Consider the following 17,489-nt stretch of genomic DNA (forward strand, 5'->3'; position numbering starts at 1 on the left):
TCCAGCGTTCTTGAGGCCGAAAGGCATTACTCTGTAGCAGAAAGTCCCCTTATCGGTAATGAATGCAGTATGCCCCGTATCGGCGGGGTTCATTATAACCTGGTTGTATCCGGAATAGGCATCGAGGAAACTAAGTGCCTCATGCCCCGCGGTAGAGTCGACGAGTTGATCAATCGACGGGAGAGGATAACTGTCTTTCGGACACGCCTTATTCAGGTCAGTAAAATCGACGCACATGCGCCACTTCCCGTGCCTTTCTTGGGGACCATCACCACATTGGCCAGCCAAGTCGGATATTGTATTGGTTGTACAAAACCTGCCTTGAGCAGCTTGGCCAGCTCGGCTGCAGCTGCCTCATTCTTGGGACCTGCCTGTTTCTGTTTTTTCTGCCTTTGCGGAGTGGCGCGGGGGTCGATAGATAGCGAATGGGTCGTAATCTCGGGAGGTATACCTTGAGATCTCGAGGAGACCATGCAAAGACATCCCTCGACGATGCGAGCATCAGTTTTATTTCTGCCATTACCGCTGCTCGAAGGCCCTGGCCAACATACAAGTGTTTCTCCGCCTCGTCGAATGGACTTATGCTCTGCCTATCCACCTCGACGGCCTGCGAAGGGCCCTCGCCCCTGGAGCCAGCCTGACCGTCTCCTCGAGGGTCGAGGTCCGCTTCCTCCTCGATCCTCATTAACCCAGATAAGCATAAACAGTTGGCGTGGACTAGCTTCCTGTCATTCTGCTCGGCCTGTATATAGCACGTTTCACTTTCTTCTTGGTTGCCCTTTGCTACGCCTGTACCACCCGCCGTCGGGAACTTTAGGCAAAAATAGCTTATGGACACGACTGCCTCGAAGCGTGTTAGGGAATCTCGTACCAAGATGGCATTGTACGATGATGCCAGCGGGATAACTAGGAAATCAATCGGGCAACTTCTTCTAGGGCCACCTTCATCCCCCAGTATCATGTCTATCGTCGCAACTCCCAGCGCCTTTATTGAATCTCCCATGAACCCGATGAGGTTTGCTTTCGTAGGACGAAGGCGCGAGGCGTCAAGTCCGAGCCTCTGGTACGCGTCCCAGTATATGATATCAGCCGCGCTACCCGTATCTACCATAACCCTCTTAACGACCTTCGTCCCCAGTTGGATATGGACGATTAGAGGGTCGGCCCTCTTGTTGGCCCACTCGACGACATCCGAATCAGTGAAGCTTAGCTGATAAGGGTTTTGAGCAGACTCGGCGATGAGCATCATCGGTGTTCCCGAGGGAGGTGGGGCGTTGCCGGCTCTCCTGAGGTCTCGTCGGCTAAGAGATCGAGGCTCGTGCCGTCCAGTTATGATTCCCACGAAACCATCCGGCTGTGGGAACTGTGGGGCGGCTGGGGGTGCTGGGTTCACCTGTGCCCCCTCCACTCGCTGAGCTGCCATAATACGCATGTCCTCCTCCAACGCCTCGTTATACAGAGATCGACATTCAGCCGTAGAGTGTGTTCGGCTGCGATGCCTCTCACACCACACTTGCCGTGGCTGCTTTGCCGGTTGCCCCCAAGGTTGGGCCCTCTGTACTATGGTCACCATCGCCTGGACCGGGAACTGAGTCTGATTCTGGTGACCTGCCGTCTGCAAGGCCGAGGCTCGCGGATGATTATCCGCTTGTCTCTTGGGCCCCCAGGGTGCGCCGCCCTTCTGAGTACCACCCTGTGCATGCCCTTGTTTCTTCGCGGGCTCTGTCCCATTGTGCCTGCCCGTTATCTTATCAGACTCGATCTGTCCATACGCCTTCTGGAGCATAAGATCATAGCTGAGATAGGCGTCCTTATCATTGATCTTTCGCCCGAGCCTGTCTTTGAAATCAGTATCGTCGAGCAGCCCACCGAAGAATGCTTGTCGAGCACCATCTTCAGTGAAATCATGCGCTTCGAGCGCTATGGCAGTGAACCTCTTGACGTAGTTCTCCAGACTCTCGCCCATCTTTTGCTTGACACCCTGCGTTTGTAGCATCGTCACCTTTCGCTTCTTGGAGGCGCTGAAATGAGTCACAAAACGCTCCTCCAGGTCATCGAAGTTTTGGATGGTTCGTTTGGGCAAAGATAGGATCCATGAGAGAGCAGTCCCTGCCAGGGTGTTCGGGAACCCCTTGCACATCGTGGCATCGTCGGCATTGCACGCCAACATGGCGTATCTATACCTGTTGACGTGGTCCCGGGGGTCATCGCTACCAGAATACTCCTTCGAAGTCGGGTATTTGAAGTCCTCGCGAACGGGCGTTTGCATGATATGATCGGCGAAGATGGTGGCCCCTCGAGAGATCGACCCTGCACTGAAATAGTGGCTGTTGTTGGGTGCCGGTAAGGGATTGTATGGGGCCACTGGTCGAGAGGCTCCATAGTGCTCGTGACTATAATGCTCGGGCGCTTGATATGGTATCGGATGGTAGTCGGCGAGGTTCGGCACATAGTTTGGAGGTAAATAGTGCTCGCGTTGTTGCTCGTGCGGCATGGGTGGCATGTAGAGCTCATGTGCTCGATGGGGAGGTCTCTGGTGCTCGAAGAGCGGGGCATTCGGGCGAAGACTGTTGGCCCTGTGGGCGTCGAGTACCCGGGGATGTGGCAACTCCCCTTCCATGTACCTCGGGGGTGCGGAGTTACACACTCCCCTGTGCGCTAGGGCATTGCGCCGAGGCTCGGCGTCTAAACACGCGAGCTCGCGTTCTCTGGCTGCTTGGGACTCTTCTCGGAGGCGGGCCAATGCCTCCTCGTCCTCTCGACGTTGAAGTTTTGCCTCTTTGCGACGGAGGCGCCGCTCGAGCTGCTCCTGCTGCCGCTTGGATGCCTGGAAACGGCGGAATTCGTACATATCCGCAGTCAGGGCGACGTTGCGGCTTCGCTCAGTGGGTGCTTCCACTGACACAGTTCCCACGCGTGATCCACCCTCTCGACGACGTCTTGGGGGCGGGCTGTCGTTAGGGCGCCTGCTCTGTGCTGTGTTCCGGCTCGCCATTCGGTTCCTTGTGTGAGTGGTTCCCCACGGACGGCGCCAGTGTTGAAGCCCAAGTTCCTCGTCGAATCAACACACCTCGATGAGTGGCTCTGGTTCACTCTAGTCTTCCTCGGCTCAGGGTAAAGGCGACTCAAGCTCCCGGATGTTAAATGGTGCTCGTCGATTGTCTCTTCTCAGTCCTCGTCGTATACCTGCACGGCCAAATCTAGAGGGGAACGGGGGGGCTTCCTCTGTATTTGGCTCTCCGACGTTCAAGTCAGTAGCAGCACGAAGAGGGGTAATAATAATATATTTAATGGGTGCGTAGTATAAGGCAATGGGGATTTCTAGCTCTGAATTTCAGCAGAGTCTGGGTACGGAAGTCAAAAAGTGATCCCTTTTCCGTACCCCCACCCTTTATATTTATAGGAAAAGCTAAATGGGCCATTACTTAATGGGCCTTTTTCCCTATTTTCCTGACTTTCGGCCTTTAAATCATAATAATGAAAATAGACTGCGGGACCCGCCCCAACATAAAGCTCGCTTAAATAGATGTTTTAGAAAGGATGGAATTCTCTTTCTAGAACTTGCACACTCAATCTTGCTCGAAGACTTTGCCTAAACACTCTTAAGATACATTTATAGAATAAACTATCTCTTTGTTAAACTAATGAATCAGCAACCCTTTCACTAGTTACAACTTTCCCTAGTTATATAAAACTAACAAGCTAGATTCCTATGCAAAATAAATACAAAACATGCTTAATTCTCATTGGCTAACAAGAATTACTTTTCCGAGTTTGTTAAACCGACTCTGACTTTGCTTGAGCGGACGACATGTGTTGTCCTTTATAAATGTGAAGATCAAACTCTAAGTCTTGTCTCCCAAAAAAGCCTCTCCCTTTAAGATACAATTATTATGCTTAACGACACTTAGGCACGCTCTCTCCACTTGAATAAAGGAAAACACGTGTACGGCTGATATCTCTTGATCAATTGCAACTTGCAAAGAGTTGAGCTTCACGTTTATCAACTTGCAAAGAATTAAGCAACTTGCAAAGAGTCTCAAAGACTTAGAGTTTGATGATATCATGGTGGTTTTGGTGTCGGCATAATAATTGTATCTTGAAGGGAGAGGCTTTTTCAGGAGAGAAGCCTGTATTCATTAAGAATAAGGCCATTGAGAAAGCACTTGTATTCAAAGGGAGAATCAAGCACTAGCAGGACAATGTGTAAACAATGGTGGTGGTGGGTTAGTCTCCTCCAAAGGAGGGATAGTTAAAGTTGATTATCGATGGAGCAGCTAATGGAAACTCGGATAGAATAGGGGATGGGGGCGTCATTCAAGATTCGCGTGGGAGATGGGTGAGTAGGTTCATCACAAATCTTGGATATGTGACAGCTCAGAAGAGAGAACTACAAAAGTCTACCTATATTAAAGAGGAAAATCATGTTAACTAGAGAAAAACCTCTACGTTAAAAGAAGTTTAACAACTACTTATAGTATTGATGATCATGAATTGAAAAATTCAACAAAGATTTAAAGTAACATATTCTTCCCTCAAAGAATACTCTCTAAGCCTCTAAAGACTCTTAGAAAATATCAACAACCCAAAGAATATTCAAATCAAAACATTACCTTAATCACCCTAGAACTTTGCCGATACAAGTTCCTAAACCCTCCACGACGTGGAAACAATGCTCTATCGTTCCCCTGAGTCTACAGCCTTGAAGCTTCTCTTCTAAACTTTCAAAAGTCACTTCTTTGCTCTTTAATGACGGCTTGGAATCCTCAACGATGACTTTTATGGTTGCCTCTTCTTGACTGTCTTTTTTTTCTCTTTTTGGAATGGTCCCAAATTAGGTCAAAGATATATTGCACTTACATACCTCCACATAGCATCGAAAATTTTGCCTGGTACCCCTGAAATAAGGCCAAATTCGCATCGTATACCAAAGTTTATACTATTTCGGCGCGTACCCTTTAGGTTTTGTTTATTGTGCATGATACCTACCATGTTAAGTATGTAACATCTTCGTCTAATCATACTAAAACTACTATTTTCCAAGTCTTCTCTTTAATTTTAGCCATGATTATCATATTCTTATTGGTTCTACTATTCTCTCTTTTTTAAGTTTTAATTCTATAAATAAACTATATGAATAAATTCTAAACTAATTTATTTTAAGATATTTATTCTATTAAATGTAAATGATTCTTCTAAAAAATAAGTTAGCTATTAAAGAATTTAAAAATCCTTTTATAAATTTAGATTATTTTTCATTTTCTAAATTTATCACTATATTAAACATATATAGACATATATTTTAACATATAATAAATATTATTAAAAAACTATATTTTTCCCTTAGAATAAAAAGTACAATAATATATATTTTATATTGTATCAAATTGAAATTGTTGTGATACTTTTTTTAACAGTAGCAAAATAAAACGTTTTATAGTAAAATATTTCTTTTGATATTAAGCTTTGTCAAAACAATAAATAGTTTAACTATATAAACCCAATTTAAGTATAAAGTTTATAAAAAAATTTCAAAAGTTTGATCTATAAAGAAAATAGTTTGATATTTAATTCCGATTTTGCATCATAGATGTTAGAGTTTAGTTTGGAAGTTTTTTTGTATAAGTAACCTTTTATATATTTTAAAATGAGATGTTTGACCCTCCTTCTCTCAGATATTAATTTTTACCCACAATTCTAGAAAAACTAGTTTTTTGACCCCCTAATGATGATGTCGTTTTAATGACAACAACTTTGAAGATACCACAATATCATCAACACTTAAATTTAGTATCATTAACATATAATTTTACATGTTTCAATGTGATCGTCACAATTTAGTGTCTTTAAGGCTTAAATTTATGGCGTTTTTGCACGGAACCACCCGTTATATGGCCGAATTTGCATGGAACCACCCCCTATATTGATAATTATTCCGAACCACCCAAATTTCATCATTTTATTACAAGGAGCCACCCTTGGACGAATTCCGTCAAAAATTCTGTCAAAATCTATGAAATGACAAAAATACCCTCATCTTTTTAAATAAAATGCAATTTTAACTACCTTTCTACCCTTATCTTCTTCATTTGTGTTTAGTTTTTTTTCTTTGTTTTGTGTCCATATTCTTCTTCTTCCCAGCTCATCATGGCCTTTCGTTCTTCTCCCTCCACAAAACCGAGCTCACAAATGGCACAAATGGCATTCTTCTCAAAATCGAGCTCACAAATAGCATTCTTCACAAATTTCGATTCCCATGTCGCTACAAATTGGTCGAATCTGGAAACGGAAGACATGTCGCTGCAAATTGGTCAAAGGAGAAGAGTGGTTGGTCGTTGCAAATTGGTCGTTGCAAATTGGTCGAAGGAGAAGAGTGCAAATTGGTCCCAGGTCAAATCTAGAACGAAGGTTGAAGGAGAAGAACGAATTGGTTGAATCTAGAACGAAGGTTGAGGGAGAATACTGCAAATTGGTCGAATCTAGAACGAAGGTTGAAGGAGAAGACTGCAAATTGGTCGAGTCTGGAACGAAGGTCGAAGGAGAAGACTACAATTTGGGAATTGGGGCTCCATTGAAGCTCCATTGAATTTGGGAATTAGGGCTCCATTGTAGCTCTATTGAAGCTCAAAGGCCTAATCCACCATTGAAGGAACTTTGCGATTTCTCCTGCAAATTGTTTTGCTTCTTCATTTGTGGCCTTTTCATCCAAATTTCCTCTTTTTCGAAGGCCTAATCCACCATTGAAGCAACTTCAGAGCAGAAAACTAACCAATGAGTTGGAGATGAGAAAGAATTTCCTCTTTTTCGAAGGCCTAATCCACCATTGAAGCAATCAAATTATTTGATTCTTTGCAGGAGTCGAATTTGAGTGATGAAGAAGAAGCCTTAATAGCGTTGTTGAGGTTGTGCAAGTGGAAAAGAGCCTACAGAGATAGCTCCCGTGTCTATTCGTACATATCAAATTCAGGTAGTGATTTTGACATTAATATTGGTAACGCCTTGTTGAGTATGCTGGTGAACTTTAGTGATTTGGACAACGGCTGGTTTGTGTTCGGAAAAATGCGTCAAAGAGATGTTTTCTCCTGGAATGTGATGGTAGGTGGATATGCTAAAGGAGGGGTAGAGAAGGGTAGATATGTTTGTAATTTTTTTTAATTAATTAGGTGTATTTTAGTCATTTTATCGAATTTAACAGATTCCTTCCGTGGGTGGCTAATGGTAAGAAAAGTGTGAAATTTAGGTGGTTTTAAATAATAGTCGATATAGAGGGTGATTCCTTGCAAATTCGGCCATATAAGGGGTGGTTCCGTGCAAAAGGCCTAAATTTATTGTCATCAATATATAATTTTCCAAGTTTCACTGTCATCAACACAATTTAGTGTCATCAACACATAAATATATTATCATCAACACATAATTTACAGATTTTATTGTCATCAAAACAATTTAGTGTGATCAACACGTGATTTTCCAACATAAATACAATTTAGTATCATCAACACTTAAATTTATTATAATCAACACATAATTTTCCAAGTTTCATTGTCATCAACACAATTTAGTATCATCAACACATAGTTTTCCAGGTTTTACTGTCATCAATATAATTTAATGTCATCAACACATACATTTATTGGCAGGCACACAATTTAGTGTCATCGTCGCATAAATTATTGTAATTGTCCAAGTTTCACTATCAACCATTGTTCTAAAACATGCGCCTAGGCGCTAGGCGGCACCCTAACGGTGTGATTAGTTGCTAGGCGTTTTCAGCTAGGCGGTGGGAAAAAAATCGTCTGCCTAGCGCCTAGGCCCCTCCTAGACCCCACCTAGACCCCGCCTAGGCCTCGCCTAGACTCCATCTAGGCGCATTTTGTAGAACACTGGATGGAACAAAGTATGATGTAGATGAAGATAATGATGAGTTTGAGCTTGATGAGTCAGAAATGGAGCAAGAAGTTAATGTTCAAGTTGATGAGGATAATGAGAATGAATAGATGGAGGATTAGATTATATTTCTATTTTATTAAGTTGAAATATGCGTCGAAAACTATAGGATTTTTACTTTTTGTGGTCTTGTAGATATTCTTTATGAAGAATGCTATAAAGTCTATGAATTTTGAATGATTAATTAGCAAATTATTTGCTTATATTAAAATTACATAGTTAAATTATGAATTACTATGAAAATTATGAATCAATATATTTCTATTTAGTTTTTCATATAAGGAAATTGTATTAAAACATAGAAATAAGTGTTATAATATTAATCCTCCTAGGCCACGCCTAGGCTCCCCGCTTAGACGCCTAGGCGCTAGGTCCCCCCTCACCGCCTAGCACTCACCTAGCGTTTTTTAGAACACTGCTATCATCAATACATAAATCTATTGTCATCAACACATAATTTACAGGTTTCACTGTCATGAATACATATTTTTCCAGGTTTCACTGTCATCAACAGATAAATCTATTGTCATCAAGACATAATTTCCAGATTTCAGTGTCATCAACACAATTTAATGTCATCATCACATAAATTTATTATCATCAACACATAATTTTTCCAAGGTTTCACTATCATCAACACAATTTATAATAAACAAGTCATGATATTGAATTGATGTACTTTTTTGGCTTCGTGTTTCTTTCTTAAAAACAATGAGTTGTACATTGATGAAAAAATTTATAGAGTAAAATCAGCTTAAGCAAAGGGAAAAAATGAGGTTCATTTATAAAAAATAAAAAAAGATGAACTATAACGAAAAAAAAATGATAAAATTTATAATAAAAAAACAGGGATTGACATTACAAAACTTATATAAATTTCTAAACATACAATATAAAACCACGAACCCCCAATATAAATTCATGAACAACTTCCCTAGACCTAAATTCCATATTCGAGCTCCTCCAAGGTAGGTGAATCCTTTTAATTCAGAACTATACTAAGTATTAATACAACACATTTTCAACAACCAAAAAAAATCATTTCGAGTAGAACACCAAGCTATAACTGGTGCAAGGTGATGATATTTATGACAAGTACCTAATATGATGGTATTATGAGTTATGAAATATTAATTCACCCTAATCTCATCAGATTATCAGATTTTGGTCCTTTTAGCCGCTTGCATCACCATAATCTTGTCACTTGGCTTTCTTGGCTGGCAATGAAAATTTTCCGCACATGAAAATATAGCCCTTTTGTAACAAAACAATAAACCAAACTCATAAAACATTAAAAATGTTGTAGTTGTGTAACTCACCAACCATCTTGGAGACTCAAGGAATAAAGAACAACCCAAGCAGTTGCATGAGGCGCGGAATAACACCTGAAATGAGAATGATGCAATTTTTTAGAATGTAAACATACTGGGTAGTGTAATCTACTTTGGTAAAGATTTTACCGAGCAATGCCAATATGTGTCATTGAACAAAAGTTCCTATTAAGTACATTAATGAGACTCCACAACATATCATCAACTGCAATATTTCCATCATGTATAAAAGGGTATAGATGTGATAGTGAATTCTATAACAATGGCATGACAATTTAGTTTTAGTTTAACCTAATGTATAGTTCCAAATCCACCTCTGAGGTTTTTTAGAGTTTTTTATGCTATATAAACTGGAACTTGGCAAGAGATATATTCGCTCATTATGATGTAAATAAGTATCATATGAATTGGTCTACAACACTTAATTAGACCGCACTAACTGTATATGAAAGAAGTCCAATTCCAAGCCTAATCAACAATCTCCCAACGCCTAGTGGCCAAGCAACCTTTTAAATAAAAAGTTTCTAACTTTCAATGATTAATCAAGCTATATAAGGTTAGATATGGTGACAGACCAGACCTCTGAGAATGTGATTGCAATCCATCCAATAAGACATAAGATCTGAGAAAAGGTCATTGTCTGGTTCACATAAAAAACATAAACCATAAGAGCTAAGTTTTGAACTCAATGAAGCTATAAAATGCAGAAATGGAGAAGCAAGCGAAGAACTTACACCTCTATGGCCAAAGAGATTTGCTATCTGACTTAATATTTCACAACTCATAATATCATCATATTAGGCATGGAAATGAATTCCTTTTACCACTTGATTTTGGTGTTCTACTCTATGCTCTCTGATTTGGATTGGATTAACTGGGTTTAGTTTGGTACAAGCATACTAAAGGTAGTTACACAAGTACCCACAAATCAAATTACAGAAGTATAAGCTAGAGTATTTACATAAGTGTTTGCCGGTCAAATTAAAACACAGAAGTATAAGCTAGAGTATTTACATAAGTGTTTGTCGGTCAAATTTAAAACATGAATTTACCGGATAGAAGAAGATAAAACTATAACAAAGGCTTGAAAATAGTAGATTTTGAAAGAATTGAAGTATATCAACCTAATTATATTGCTCTAGGGTAATGGTGAAGAGTGATAACTGGTCGAAGGAAGTGTTCTTCAAAGAGAAAATTGGGAGAGATCTCAGTTGTTTACAATAATTTCCAAGTATATGCTTTGAAGATCTTAAACCAATATTTATACTTTGAAGATCTTAAACCAATATGCCTTCGTAAGTACTTCATTTTGCAATGATCTTGTGCAGTTTGTCCAATAGTGACAAACAAGTAACGTAGAAGAGAAACAACATTTCACCATATATTCCAACATATAAATTCCACAGCTCAATTGAAATTAGGGTTTCATCAACCATGAAAGGGGAACAAGAACTTCGAATTTAGGGTTCCTAACTACTATTGAAGCCATTTCTAGATAGAAAGATCGAAGAAAATGGAGAATAATAGAAAATGATTCACGAAGCCCTTAACTCACTAAAGTCGACATGGATTTCATCGGAGAGGTAGCTGTGAGATCAAAGAAAAACATGTTTTAGAAATGCTACAACAAATAGATGAGCTGGCATGAGTTAGTTATTGAGATGTAAGAATATGTTAGAAGCTCTATAAATACCCGTCTCAACTTCTATAACATTCATTCATGATCAATCACAATTTCTTCCCCGGTTATCCCTCTAAATCTCTAAAACACATTTCTATCCTTTGCTAAGTTGCTATCTGAATTCACGCAACCCGTGAGGTTAGTTCTTGAGGTGTTATTCTCTTTAGAATATTAGCTCAATTCTATCGGTTCAGTTCTATTCTAATCTTCCTTAGTCTCCATGTAGAAAAGGTATCATATATCAGACCTTTTCTCGGCATCAATGGCGGATACAAGGCGTCAAGAACACTTTTCCTTATATAAATGATGCATGGCATGCGAGTTAAATCAGTGCTATTCTAAAAGAAAATTGTCATGTGAGAATAATATCTTAAATGAGAAATGAGAATGAATGTGGACCATCCAATTTTTCCACCATTGACTAACTACTGACTAGCGTTAACCGTTGTTGACCGGCATTGGCTGGCGTTGAATGACGTTGACTACTGACCATTGCCCATTGAATGTGCGCCAACACACGGAAATCATACACTAATGTAGATACACTATGCACTTATCAACACATGCACAAATATAGGAAACCAAGCACAAAAAAACTATGCACAAATGACAAGAAAACCATAAATAAATCCTATGAGACAATGCACAAACTCATATAAAGCATACACAAATACTATGAAACGAAGCACATGGTAGGAAACCAAACACAAATACCACTACTATTAAATGAACAAAAGTCAATAATACTAACACACCAACCATTGACTAGCAGTGACTGACAGTAAACGACGTTGACTGTCATTCACCAAAAATATTAACGGTTGACTACTTGCTTAATTCTAATCATTAACCATGATATTTTCATTTTTCATTTAAAATAATCATTCTCGTATGAACGCCATCATATTCTAAAATAACAAAATATTAGTGAACTTTATGCATAATGGGCTTGTGTAATAGTCCAATTTCCATAACTGGCTTGATAATGGGCCAATGCGATCCTGGGCCACTCCAATTCTTTCATTCTGATTTTGTGTGAACTTCAAAAAACTGTCTCACTCTTCGTCTCAACAAGCTTCGGGTCTTTATACTGTTTGGTTTGCTGACACCGGAAATTTCTCCGATGGCGTCCCGTCCACATCTCGGCGATGACGTAAGCCCTTTCTCTTCCCTATTCATGTCCATTTTCTGCATTTTTTTAGTTTTTCTTTATACCGCTCACTTTTTGTCCTTTGTGATCGACGAGGGTTTCTCAATCCTAGTGTTCTTATAGCTTGACAAGTTTCCTGAAAGCTTAAATTGTTCGGTTTCAGGATGATGATTTTGGTGGTGACTTTCCCGGAGCTCCCGGTACTAAGCGCTCAGGTTGGTTAATTTTCTTGTTTATGGCATTTTGAACTATTTAGTGAAATTGCTTATTTTTTTCGTCTGTTGTCGCTGAATTGTTAGGCAATAAAAGGGGTTTTGGAGAGCTGGATGACGATGATGATATGTTTGAAGCAAAGAAGGTATGTAATATCAGTTTAATGAACAATTGTCTTACGAAATTTTGTCAGCAGCACAAGCAAATTCAGGACTGCTAGATATTCCTCTATGGAAATAGAAATGAAGAAAATGGAAGAAAGTGGGAAATTAGTTATTACAGCTAGGGGAATGTAATTTTATGGTGTATCTCTGTATGTTGAGCTTTTGCAAGGTGCAGGAAGGGATCTCTCTATGTTAAAGAAAATGAATCAGATCTGGTGTTAGTGAATCTTTTTAATATCTCCGAATCTAGTTATATGTTTGGAGCAATGATCACAGCATCTCTGTAAGGATTATTTGTGGTTTAGTTTAATTTTGATTTTGTTTAAGATTTCATTTGTATTTCAGCCTGGTTTATGGATCTGACAAAACAAATTTATGTTGCATATAAAAAATCCTATTAGGTTTTTCAGTTCTAGGAAAACTAGTAGCAGCCATAATGTTATACTTGCTCAGACCATATATTTTTAACATTTTGTACAACTCTTTAACTCATCAGCCAGCATATCACATGCTTATAACCTTCAAATACATTTTTTGGATGACAATGATTTTATAATTATACTTGTAGAGAAGTTCCACGTATGAAACAATCTTAAGTGTAACAAATGGATACCACCATAAGTGTATAGGAGTTGGAATTTATGAAGAATTAACATTTGTAGAAAATGAAAATCTTTATTTGATATTCGGTAGTAGTTAGTATGAAGTATATGTATTTGAATAGTTTATTTTACTTCAAAGTGCAATTTTATTCGGAATATTTTGTGTCTTGGTTGTACCTATTTTATCATTTAAGTTGTTATAGTAGCTTTGTTGATATTCTCTGCTCCCTGTATGGTGTAAAACTTTAAGCTGGAAGAAGCAGCACCTGGTGTAGCCACAGGGATGATTTTAACACTTCGGGAAAGGTAAATGTACTGTAATTACAATGACCATTTCCTTTTCTATATGTAGTAAAGATTCTGTTGGTCAATATCCCAATGCTAATCCTTGGAATTCATTTCTTATTTACAGCCTCGAGAAGTGCAAGGATGACCTTGCAAGATATGAAGTATGTCTCCTATTCCTATATAATACAATGCTTTGCCTATATATTTCTCTCCTTTTTATTTAGGAAATGATGTACCTTTTGTTGTATTCATGCTTAGGTGGAGCTTGAAGAAACAAAATCTGAAATTCAAAAATGCATTCAGCATTTCAGAACGAGTCCTTTATACCTGTTGGATCTTCTCCTGGTTAGTCTTCAGTTCTGGATATCTAGTGGTATTATCTCTTTAATACATTGTTTTTTATAGTTTCCTTGTAGTCAATGATACTAAATGGTATACTTATTTTAGAACCTAAGTGGGTGGTCAATTACATCCAGAGCTTGAGATATTCTGAGGAGTCCTTAAAGGAGCAGGTTTGGATTTGTGTTATTTTCCCACTTTTTTTGTATTTTCAATAAAACTAGACAGTATTTGATTACATATTACCTTTTTCATTAAGTAGCTGGAGAAAGCAAAGAAGAAAGAAGCTGCTTTTATTGTAACATTTGCCAAAAGAGAGCAAGAGATAGCAGACTTGAAGGTAAATTCTTTTGTTATTTTATTATCACTTGAAGCTAATTTGTAAGATAGCTGCATGTAGGGGAAAACTAACCTAGTAATTTAATGATGAAAAATAAGGGTTGCGAAAAAAGTTCATTCTAATATGTTTGACTTATGCAGTTAAATAGGATGCCATGTTGACAGATCTGAAAATAAACTGGGAAATTCGGACTCAGGAAACTTCATTTTATAGTTATTAACCTTTTTTAGGGTGTTTAATTATGCAATCAGGTTTGCTTGAAAAGAATTTAGAGTTCGTGTCAATAATAGTCCTTCATTATTGAGCATAATGATGTTATTTTCTATCCTTTGTGCGTTTAACATTCAGTTTTTCAGTTTGCAGTTCGGGAATTGAGATTGCAGCTCAGGCCACCATCAATTCAGGTATCAGGTTGCATGACTTGGTACTTATTTTGTGAGTTCTATTTTTGGTTCCATTAGCTGGGACGTTCTATTATCATATAAGCATATTCACTTTTGGTTTAGTTTTGCTTACCGAAATTCTTATTTGGTTCCTTTGGTGCAGCTGTCTTATTAAATTATACTACCTCTATTCTCTAAAGGTTGTCATCCTAGGATTTTACACTCTTATTAAGGAAGACATATTTGATAATATATTCTCTTATTTACAACACATAGAAAATGATACTTCAATAACATGGTGAAAAGAATTAGGACTCATTTGACCTTTGTACATGAATCTAGTGGTTTAATATAGTCTAAATATTCTTGATAAATGAGAATTTTCTTAATTGTGTTTATTTTAAATGGGGGTATTGCTGGAAAAAGTCTAGCAAAATATGTAAAATGACAATCTTTAGTGAACAAAAAAGTAAGGCTAAAATGACAATCATTGGAGAACGGAGGAAGTATATGCACATCATGTGTACAGTATACCGTACTAGAAATAGGCCAATTAATCAGTGCACTTTTTCAGTTCATGTTGATTTGTTCAGTTGCATGTACACGCAGCAACTCTTTTTTTATGTTTTTTTATCGTGCATAGGTATTGGAATAATAGCATATTCTTCTCTATAGCCAAATTCAAACTATAACAATTAATGTATTTAACCCTCCATAATTTTTTATATTTTTGCTAAGTAGATATTATTTTTTTTGAGAATTATAGTCTATTGCTGCTATCTATCCACTCAGTAGGGCTTTCATCACACTACTTTTAACTTGGATGTGAAGGCCATATACTTGCTAGTGTTGCCTGAATTTTGTACATATTGACTGTATTAATTGTCCAGAATATCATCTCGTTTGTTGTTATATCTTGACTGAAGCACAAGCTTTGCTCTGGTTTTCTGGCAGGCAAGGAAGTTACTGCTAGATCCAGCTATACATGAAGAATTTATCCGGTTGAAGGTTAGCAATTCTAGCCTAAATTTCTATTATACATGCTCACATTTTATTAGTATAATTATTTTCAGTTCGTTAACTATTATAGTTATAGCTATTTCAGCTTCTTATTGTTTTTAATATTACAACTATACTGGGTTTGATTGTCTGCTCATATTTTTTCTATAGGCCTGAAATAACTTCGGCATTCGCAAGCAGCTCTGAATTACAAAATTTGTTACTTTTTCTTTTCTTTTTTTAACTGCAGAACCTGGTTGAAGAAAAGGAGAAAAAAGTAAAGGAGTTGCAGGATAACGTCGCTGCTTTAAGTTTTTCTGCAAATAGTAAGATGGGGAAAATGCTGATGGCAAAATGTAAAACACTGCAAGAGGAAAATGAGGAAATTGGACATCATGCGTCTGAAGGGAAGGTATTATCTGAAAGGAACGAGTAAAATGTCAATTGTTATTGTAAATTGTGGTCTATGTGATGAATATTTGTTCATGTTTAAATATGTGCTCATGTTTGGCTGCAGATTCATGAGTTGGGCGTTAAACTTTCCTTACAAAAGGCGCAAAATGCAGAAATTAGGAATCAACTTGAAGGTTTGTGTTGACATTAATTTCTTAATTCTACCTTCACACTGTTAAGTAGTACGTAGTTTTGAAATTTCAGAAAATATCCATCTGCGTAAATGTTGGCAGTTTTTACTTTGAAAATATAGCAGGAATTATTAGGGTTGAGAGTAGAATGTCGGTGCGGACTATAGAGAGGAATAGATGTTAGTTTATATACACGGGAAAAAATAACCCGTGCGATGATTATCTGCTATTGCTCTTTCTTGATAATGATCGAAAGAACTCTTATATAACAGTTCCCTTGTCTGTGGTGATGGACTCGTTAAGGTGAAAAGTTCCTACCTTTCTTTTTCTGAATTGCAAGAATAGCTGACTTTCCATATAACAGTTCCCTTGGTCTGTGGTGATGAACTCGTTCAGTGCTATGTTTACTCAGCAGTTTTGTGTTTCATTGCTTGTCTGCAGGATTGCGTAATCATGTAGACGAGCTCACAACTGATGCGGAGAAATCAAACGAGATGGTAAGTCTCTATCCATGTATATTCGTGACCAGTGTTTTCGAGTTCAATAGTCTGAAGATTGAGTCTTACTGAATTCTCAGCAGCACAGAATGTATAGTTTTAAATCCAAACATGTATAACTGACCCAGTTTTAATTTCAAACAAACCTCATTCATTAAGCTGTGTTCTAGAGTGTCGATACTCAAAGCCTAGCTTGCGTGCAGGTCTATATATTACAGGAGAAGCTTGAAGAAAGAGATGCTGAAGTCAAAAGACTAAAGCTTGAGTTACAGCAACCTACAGAAATTTCAGAGGAAGTTAAAACTGAACGTTATGATGATTCACCTACAGAAGATGTCAGCGAACATCAAACTGAACATGAAGAGCTGCCTACAGAGCCACCAACAGAAGAAGTCGAAGCTGCCTAAAATTCCCCTTTTTTGAAATGTAAAACTTGTATTTGGCCCTCTGCTGCTTTGTGTACAATAAACTTCAATTTTGTTTGTAACAAACAATACCATTTCTCGCCGGTAATCTGTTGTTTGGCAAACATGGTTAGAATTCGTAGAAAAGTAATCAAAACCAAAAAAACAACCTGACTGATATATCTGAATCTTAACCTGACCTGATAAAACCTCTTAAAAAATCAGAAATGACCGAATCTGACTTGAAAGTATAAAATTGAACCTAACCAACTCGAAACTGGACACGATTAACAGAAAAGTGCGCAATATTGATAAAAATATATATATAAGTAGGGTTAATAGTCTCAAGTATATGAGGAATAATTATAATATCTATAGACAATTTATTTTATTATGATTTTTTTAGTACCTTTTTAATATTATAATTTCTGATATAATGTTTAAAGATTAGTATTTTAAATCCGTTGATCAACCTGAAGTATCCACTAACCTGCAACGACTTGACTTGTTACTAATTTAACCCGAACTGATTATAACCCGAACCGACCTGTTTGATAGTCTAAGGGC

At 38.1% G+C, this 17,489-nt stretch overlaps 1 protein-coding gene across 1 annotated transcript; it reads left to right on the forward strand.

The window, feature by feature from the left end:
- The first annotated feature begins 12,082 nt into the window (after positions 1–12,082).
- Positions 12,083–16,925, forward strand: LOC141249022 (uncharacterized). The gene is given in 15 exon segments (XM_073669518.1): positions 12,083–12,112; positions 12,273–12,324; positions 12,409–12,467; positions 13,339–13,394; positions 13,501–13,537; positions 13,635–13,668; positions 13,671–13,721; positions 13,824–13,888; positions 13,978–14,055; positions 14,412–14,459; positions 15,393–15,446; positions 15,688–15,849; positions 15,955–16,024; positions 16,463–16,518; positions 16,722–16,925. Coding segments are annotated over 15 exon segments (1,056 nt in total).
- The last annotated feature ends 564 nt before the right edge of the window (positions 16,926–17,489 follow it).

The sequence above is a fragment of the Phyllobates terribilis genome, unplaced genomic scaffold (assembly GCF_046119375.1).
Source record: "Phyllobates terribilis strain yellow unplaced genomic scaffold, ASM4611937v1 Scaffold_4219__1_contigs__length_63592, whole genome shotgun sequence".
Taxonomy (NCBI): Eukaryota; Metazoa; Chordata; class Amphibia; order Anura; family Dendrobatidae; genus Phyllobates; species Phyllobates terribilis.